At 42.3% G+C, this 9,081-nt stretch overlaps 1 protein-coding gene across 1 annotated transcript; it reads right to left on the bottom strand.

The window, feature by feature from the left end:
* Positions 1-524: 524 nt before the first annotated feature.
* LOC109753047 (uncharacterized) lies at positions 525-2,036 on the bottom strand. Its single transcript, XM_020311975.3, has 7 exons — positions 1,925-2,036; positions 1,778-1,846; positions 1,659-1,678; positions 1,527-1,579; positions 1,385-1,415; positions 1,210-1,291; positions 525-955 (listed from the first exon to the last, which is right to left on the bottom strand). The coding sequence occupies exons 1-7, from the start codon at positions 2,034-2,036 to the stop codon at positions 759-761; spliced, it is 564 nt and encodes a 187-aa protein (XP_020167564.1). The 3' UTR covers positions 525-758.
* Positions 2,037-9,081: the final 7,045 nt, after the last annotated feature.

The following is a 9,081-nucleotide window of genomic DNA, read 5'->3' as shown; positions in this document are numbered from 1 at the left end:
CATTCAGTACAAGAAACAAGAAAAATCAAGTGAAGTAAGATATAGAAAGCCATCAAAGTATCAAACCACACGTTTCGTAGATCATGCAACTGCAGGCCTGCAAAATGGTTTCACATAGATATAAAGTAAGTATGTATGCAGTAATTTATCGTCTGAACAGTGATTGTCAAACTCGCATGCCGAAAAGATGGGGCCTCCATGTGTTACAATGACTAACCAGGAGAATGAAAATTATATCTTGGTAACAAAGAATTGATACTACACAGTCTGAATATTTGCCCTCCATGTGCTAAGAAGCATAACAAAAGCACTGCAACTTGGAATATGACTACGCCTCAGATATCTCAAGGCATGAGCAACAAGATTTTTTTGCAGAAACGGTAAATACCTAAAAACCCAGAACATGCCACATGAATCTACTCCTTGAAGAAACTGATAGTGTTTTTACTTCCACACAAACAAAAATACAATCAACGAATAATGGCAATTTCTTTCTATTCCACAGAGGATGAAACTGGGACAAATTCTGTTCCTCAAATGTGCCAAACAATCATATCCTCCTTCCAGCACCGCATTACAACCAGTGGTAACACAATATAATAACTTGATGATTCTTACAAGATCACTGAAAAAATGTATACTCGTGCAAAGGCACACTTTCTATTTTTGGATGGCCATAATGGTGGCAGCATCACGCTGTTTGATCTTGTAAGGATCACAACAATGCACAAATATTGTGAGATGAATTATCCTACAGCTCACTCGGAATCTTGCAACTTCAAGTGGCTTAAGGTTGGAGAATCTATCCCTGTTAATTCTTGGCCCTTTTTGCAAACATAAATATAATGAGAGTCAGGATCCTCCAGAACAAAGCCCTCAGGCAATCTACCACTCTCAGTCAGTGGAACAGGGTCGAAGACAGATCTTCTTATGTTTCCCTTGAATCCAGATCTTGCTGCAATGCATTAAAAAATGATCATACTACGTTCTGTTTTAATCTCATAAGTAATGTTCTTATGAACTAGTACACTACTGTGAATTCAGTGCTGTTGACTACACAAGTTAAAGCTCGAATTTACACAAAACGTGGGGCAAACCCTATTCATGAGCAAGCAAACAGAGATTCTACTTTTATTAAGCAGGGAGAGTTTTCAACATTGCGGACCAAAATTGAACGTATCTGCGAATTGACATAATACTAACACGTACGCAGAATGTACAGTACAATTTTCCAACTGCATACTGGTTGGTTCAAGTGAGGAATTCGCGCTGATGGGTCACCATAAGTTATCTAGCAGTACAGAAACAAAAATTGGTCATTATAATCAGTGGCAGGAAATGACATATTAAGGCTGCACTACAGGGAACTTATCCAACTGCGTACCAGCATAAAGACTCCCCCTGGTTTAAGTAGCCTACAATCAGAAGATACCACTGATAAGAATGCAGGGATGCTGAACTTCACAATATATCGGTGCACATGAGACTGTAGGTGATACTTCAATGGGGGTCAAAGTATTAAGAACCTGTCCACTTCCAGGACCATCTGAGCTGCGCTGAGAGGAGCCTCCACACCACACTGTGGAAGTAGCAAGACCGCGATGTTGACGATGTACCAAAATAAGCAAAAGACACAATAATCGAATGTTACTACTTACCATCAAAGAGTCCAAAGTACCTTCAAGAAATGCACAAAAAGAAGAAGCAGCATTAAGCAAAGTGTGTCAATAGACTCAATACTTATTAGAAAACCACTGTAGCACGAAGAAACTCACACCTTTATCAATGGCGCAATCAAATGATTCGTCAGAGAATTTACTCATATCCCTAACATCCATTTGCATGTCTACAGCTCATAAGGAAATCAACAGACGCTAGATTGCACTTCCCGGACAAAGAGGGAATGTAAAATATTTAAGGATACATTGTAGCTGTGCAAGATCAAAGTACTTCTTCCTCATCATCTCAATTATAACCGAAGAAATGTCAATGTTTATTATCTCCATGTAGCCATCAGCGGCCATATCCTCTGACATAACTACGAACAGCAGAGCACAGGGAGAAAATTTAAATTAGCACAGAGAGTATAATCATCGAGCCTAGATTTAGAAGCGCATCCTAAACTCTATCCAGATCAGCCCACCGAGGGTGCAAAACCCAACCGTAGTGTGTATGCATAAGCATTGAAATATCTGTAACGAAACTACGACTAATGTAACACAATAGGACACAACGTTCATACAAGTATTGAAAATCAAATGTGCTGCCATGCATTTAACGCGTCGATGCAGCACAGATAGTCTGCACCATAATACTAAAAGCCCAGAGCAACTCAACTTTGAGTTAGTGGGCAGCAAGTGGAACCAAGGTTGGTTTTGGTTTGGATTATCACACAGAGCTGTGCTGGTTTCAGAATTCAGATGTGTGGTTCCATAGTCCCTCTGAAAAATTAACTTGCACACTGTGCATGCCCCATTAGGACATGCCCGTTCGCATTGACTGATTTTGTGTGGCATCAACGTCACAACCCTATCAATTCACAGATGTAACAGAAACTCGTGATGGATGATCGATGGACTGGGGCAGACGATGTGCCGGGTGCGGGAGAACGCTTTGCGGCGGCGGAATGGGTCGAAGCTCGTGATGGATGGGTTCACGCAGCCGCCACAAGGTTTTGTGCGATTTATAGCAACTCCAACAGTGGCGCGCGCGGAAACAGTTGTTTTAGCGCGCGCGGAGTGTTTTCGCGCGCTCCAGGGGCGCGGGAAATTCCAGCGAAAAGGGCCCGGCGCGCGATGTCCGGCGGGCTATAACAAACGCACGCGCCCGAGCCATCAACCGCACACTCGAGCTCCGCCGCCGCCGCCGCGCCCTTGTCCCGACGCCGACTCCCCCGCCACCAACATGCCGCCGCACCGTTGGAGCAGCTCCGGCTACCACGTCGTCCGCGTCCGCCCTTCCAGCGCGTTCTACGCGGAGATCAGCTCCGATGGTGCGCGTCTCGGTCTCGGGACGTTCGAGACCACGCACGAGGCTGCCCGCGCTTACAACGTGACAGCATGGCACCTCTCGAGCATGCTCGCAGATGAACTTCGACAACGTGTGGATGTGCGGCCAAGGAACTCGCCCCTCCGCCGCGGCTAGTAACCGGCGGCTACCGTCAGAAACACCGTAGGCAGCAGCGCCGCCTCCTCATCGCTGAGGCGGACGAGCAAGCCTATTGTTTCCATCGTAAACACCAACGACGGATATTTTGCGGTGGGCTGCCTTGAGTGCTCCTAGTCGCACACCGTGTTTCCTATACCACGCTCACCGCGTCCTTTTGTCAGCGAGCGAGCGCTGAACTGGGACAGCCCATTTAACGGCGAGCGGGTGAGCACTAGAAGGTTCTCGAACCGTTTTTTTACTGGCTTTATTGTTTTCTAATATTTCGTTCTTTCCTTTTTTTAATTTTACTTTTCCTTATTTAAATGTTTTTTTACAAAAAATGTTCAGAAATTTCATAAACGTTCTCATTTTAAAATTTGTTCACAAATTCAAGAAATGTTTCTGTTTTCAAAATTTGTTTGAGCTTCTTCAAAACTTATTTGTGTTTTTCTAGAAATATTTTAAAATTTGTTTGGAATAAAAACGTTTTAAAGAAATTGTAAATTTTAAAATTATTATGGAATTTTAAAAACTATGTTCATATTTTGGAAAAACTGTACAGAATTTAATAAAAAATCCCATTTTTCAAATTTGTTCACAACTTCAAAAGGTGATTTGATTTTAATAGTTTTTCAAAATTTAATTGTACAAATTTTATTTTTTATTTTACATTTTTGAAAATTATTCAGAATTTCAAATATTCTGCTACAAATAGTTCTTAAATGTTCGTGCTGCCTATTTGTCCCTAACCCTCACTGGGTCCGTCAGGCGCAGTGCAAACGCCTGCAGTGCGGATCTCAGTCAGGCGCGTGGAGAGCCGACACACTTTGGTTGTTTTATTAAGTTTCGTGTGAGTCTTGTCTAAAAACAACATAAGGCTGAGGTGGTTATTTTTTTTCTCAACCCCGTCTAAAAAGGACTACCCTTTTTTCTTAAAAACATGTTCAAAGAATTTTTAAATAATTTAGAAAATGTTCCAAATTTACGAAATGTTCATGAATTAAAAAAATAAAAAACTATAAATTATTCATGTATTTCTAAAAAAAACTTTAACAAATATTCAAAAGAAAATTAAAAATCCAAATTTTCAAAAACTTCAGTGGTTTAAAAAATTTGAATTCCAAAAATATTCCCGAAATTCAAAAATGTTAGCAAATTTTAAAAAATAAAAAAATGAAAATGAAAAAAAGAAACCAATAAAACCAACAAAAACGAACACAGAAACCAGTCCAAGGACGGTTCTACAACCTTCCTAAACCAGGTGGGAAAAGGACAAAGAAAAAGCGGCAATGGGGACATGCGGAGACCTCCTTGTTAGAATTAACTAGAAGGTATTGCGCGCCTTGCCGCGCCTTTTTTCATTATTATTGTAGAACCAATTCGATATTTTTCTTTTGTTGTGTGTTGTTAGTAGACAGAACATGTATGTGTTTTATCGTGTACTACTTCCGTCCCGATTTATTGGTCCTCTTAGTATTTTGTGTCAAATTCTGACCATGGATTTAATTAATAAAATGTTAATGCATGTCACAGTAAAGGTATAATTGGAAACTATGTTTAAATACAAATCTAACGATATAATCTTTTATGACATGCATTAACATTTTATCAATTAAATCTATTGTCAAATTTTGGTACAAAATACGAAGAAGAACAAAAAACCAGGACGAAGGTAGTATCGTCGAAGTCATGATAGTTAGCAAGTACTCCCTCCGTTCCAAAATAGATGACCCAACTCTGTATTAACTTTAGTACAAAGTTGGGTCATCTATGTTAGTACAAAGTTGGGTCATCTATTTTAGAACGGAGGGAGTAAGTGATACCAACTGATGAAGACCGACCTCCGACGTGCCGATGATTTGTCCCGATCTTTTACGATGCAACGAACTCCTCCAGGTCCACCAATAAAATTACTGCCAATTACACGAGCAGTACGCGTAACCTGAAGCAAGGGTGACGACGACCAACGGACAATTCCCCGGCACACGAGGAACCTCCCGCCGTAGTTGACGTAACCAGCGCGCAACCTGTCGATGACGACGGACCTCGAGCCAAGTGCAACTTCCACGCAGAAAATTCACACAAAATAGATAACGACGACACCCAAAGAGGGTCGTTTAATAGTCGATACACATGTTGTCTAAACCGAAGAAAATAACCTAAAAATTACAAAGCACGCAGGCTTGGCTTTATAACAGTAACCGCACCTCTAACTTGATCCAAAAGGAAAATACGCAACCGACTAGAACCAGAAAAATCTAAACAAATATATCTAATATTTGAGTCTTGCACGTCATCTCTAATTGCCTTGCATGGTGGTGGCCCCCAGCCCGTGTCCTTCAGGGAGAACAATCTCCACCAGTGATGCTCCTTAGGCAAACCAATCGACAACTTCTGGTGGTCGTGACCGACTAAAAAATAACAATCTTTATTTTTTGTCTCTTTTGATCACTTTCCTTTTCAAACTGACTTGCCTTGCTATCTGTCATGTACGTGTGTGAGTCAAACACCTTTTCCCATTGGTCAACCAAGAGAAGTCCCACGTCCATGCATGATTTCTCCAGCCCATACGCATGTTCAGCTAATTTAGCCTTGTATTCCAAGGTGCTAGTTTGCCTCCAGTCATTCTCTTTGAACTGAAAATACACAGTCTCGTGAACAACATTATATGTTGGTGGCGCCATATCATTCTCCCCCTCTTCAGGCGAAACCGTCCTCGGTTTCGAGCCATCATCTGCTGCAACGTCTTCATCTACTCGCTGCCGGATCAATGCGCAAGACGCACGATCTACAGGGACGTCAACAAGAACTTGATTTGCATAGAAAAGAGGAGCAACACAAACTACAGCAGTGTCATCTTTCATGGGAACTGGCGCGGAAAGAAGTATTGCGGCGCTGGCTTCCTTCTTTTTCGCCTCTTCGTGGTTTTTCATCTTTGCGTTCTCTTCATCTTTCTTCTGTTGAAGCCCGTCATCTCTCCAAATTTTGAACAGAGCCATATCCATAGACAACAAATTATACTCAACCCGACCATACCGAACAACATATTTATAATACCAATTTGTGTGATCGAGGTAGGGAACTGCTCTGTGTTCCTTGTACCATGGTTTACCGAGAAGCAAATGACACGACACCATGTATACTGAAAGAATATCGCAACAAACCTCTTCAGAAAATTTGCCCAAACAAAATTGTACCTTGGTATGTTCGGTAACAGTGAACTCGTTGGAACCCCAACGCAGAAAATATGGTTGCGGATGTAATGTCCTCGGCAATCCTAATTTCTCGACCATCAGCGGCGTTGATCGAACTCCAATGGTCGATGGTCAAAGCACAGGCTCTGTCCCGCACAATCGCCTTTGTGTGGAAAAGTTTATCATCGAGGCCTCTCTCTTCGAGCCGAAAACCTGCTGACATAACAGCCATATCATCTATAGTAGTCGGCAAAGAGCAGCAGCTACCGCAGAACATTGCTCCTTCCTTGTTTTCTTTTATTCAGCCAAAGACCCAAATCCAATCAAAAGTAGTACTTGCACGGACTGACTTCCAATCCGATGTACGCAAAACACGTCTCAATGAAAACAATTTCCACCGATCTTCTCGGGCTCCAAGACGGAATCGAGCAGGACTCACGTGAGGTATGGAACAAGCTGTCCGTCCAATACAAGCAGCAAAACCAATATAGCGATCGAACACAACTTCAAGTACCAGCGGATGGGCGTCAGAGGAAAAATAATTGCACCGTAATAAACCCAGTAATCTGATACCAACTGATGTGGCATGCCCTACCGCAAACATGACTAGTACACAGGTCACGGTGAGTACGTCGGTCAATGACAAGGGGTTGCACGCGACTTCGGCAGTCGTCGACAAAGGGGTGCAAACAGAGGATATTATGGATGAGGCGGCTACCATGCATGTGGATGAGGCGGATGTCGGAAAGAAAGTTTATAGAAACGAGGATAAACAAATTATGAAGGAGATGACACATCTTAGCAAAGGAAAAGATGGAACCGCGTATTCTATGTGGTTCAGGATTTATGCCAATTATACAAAAAAAAAGAGTGCATGTTAAATGTGAGAGCGTTGCTAGTTTAAAGGAGTCCATGCACGTGCATGCACGCACAAAAGTAGGAAAGAGTAGTTTGTTTCCTGACAAACGTGCAAAACAATATGATGGATGTCTTTGGAGAAATAATGGGACGTGGAAGCCATGGAGGAAAAATAGGAAGAGGAGCAGTATTCACGTACATGCAGCAGATAAGTTTCCAAGTCAACCAACTATGTACGTTTGGAAAAGGAAAATAAAAATAGAAGATCAGAACGTACACGCCAAGGAGATCAGCTGCGGTGCAACAAATCACGCAACGGAGGTTAACTTAATTACGTAATATGGCCTGCGTGCCTTTTTTTTGGCCGACCTGTAAGAGTCGGTTTGTATCCTAGGCTATATATATTATTTACTATTGAGACTTTTAGGGATTAGACTATTTTCTAGAGTTAAGACAAGGTCGTGTATCGACTATGAAGCGGCCCTCGGGGCGTTCGTCTTGTTTATCTTTGTAAAATTTTCTGTTATTAAGAAGATTACACTTTGGCGAGAGGATTCTCGTGATCGAGGATTTGCTAGCTATTGGCTTGAGGTCCGTCGGCGACGACGGATTACGTGCCGGTTACTTCTACTCCGACGGGAGGTGCCTTGTCAACCGAGGTATTGCTTGTTAGTTGTTGTTACCACAGCTTCAGGTTGCGTGTATCGCTCGCGTAATTGGGAGCTTTCGTCGGTGGAATTTGCTCGAGGTTGTTGCATCGTGAAAGATCGGGCCAAATCAGCGACACGTTCGAGGTCGTGCGCTCATCAGGTGGTATCAGATTACTGGGTTTCTCACGGTGCATTATTCGTTTTTCTTGTTTGAGGATGTACGGCGACCTGACTATTATGGCTACAAGTCCCATAATGAAAAGTTGAAGACGCTTGATATGACTCGACTAGACGACGAGTCGTTGGTTGATCCGATCCTTCACGGTGCTAGCAGCAGCAAAAAGAAATTCCGGTCGAGCGAAGATGCAAGACCGTAAGATCAAAACTAGCGTCGAGTAGATTAGATCAACTCCACACGCAGAAGCAACAAAGATATTTGGTGTCCCCCGACATGGGACGTTTTCTGTAGCTTTATATAACTCACGACTAAAAACCAATCTCAAAAACAAAACTAACAAGGACTCTCTCTCTCCTATCTCAACTAAACAAGATAATAACTAATTAAATATTCAGCTACGTTGATCACCTGACAACCGAACTAGACCAGAACTAGTACTCTCATGTAACCTTCTTTGGACTTGCAATACACGTAGGGATTTTCTTCTTTGGTGGAGTCCTGAAATTTGGCTCCACCTTTTCCTATAACAAAGGGATCTGAATTAATATTGAACCAATCAAAATATGTTGTTTCGGAATAAAATGCTCCTGGTTACTTTCAGGTGTGGGAAGAATATTCTTTTGACGCCAAACAATAGCTTTGGTTTTAGTGGTCACATCATCCCCTCCCTCTTGAAACGAAACTGTCCTCGGTTTCGTGGTAGTTTTAGGGACTTTCTTTAGAGCGGAAATAATTGAATCCTCTTGGATAGCATTGGCAAACATTGGTTGTAGCACGTGCCTCCTTCCAGCATATCAAAAAGAATATGTGTTGGACCTTCCGTCATGGGTGGCATGATGATCATACTGCCATGGTCTACCCAATAACAAGTGGCATGTATCCATTGGCAAGACGTCACAGATAACTGTATCGTTATAGCCGCCAACTGAAAAATTTACACGCACCTTGTGAGTAACTTTCAATCTTCCTGACTGATATAACCATTCGACGCAGTGTGGTTGTGGGTGCTTCCAAGTAGGCAATGCTAAGGCATCCACCAAGTCCTTGCTAACCG

This window comes from Aegilops tauschii, chromosome 2, assembly GCF_002575655.3.
Source record: "Aegilops tauschii subsp. strangulata cultivar AL8/78 chromosome 2, Aet v6.0, whole genome shotgun sequence".
NCBI lineage: Eukaryota > Viridiplantae > Streptophyta > Magnoliopsida > Poales > Poaceae > Aegilops > Aegilops tauschii.
The sequence above is the reverse complement of the archived record's forward strand: the minus strand, read 5'-3'. Positions and strand labels throughout refer to the sequence as shown.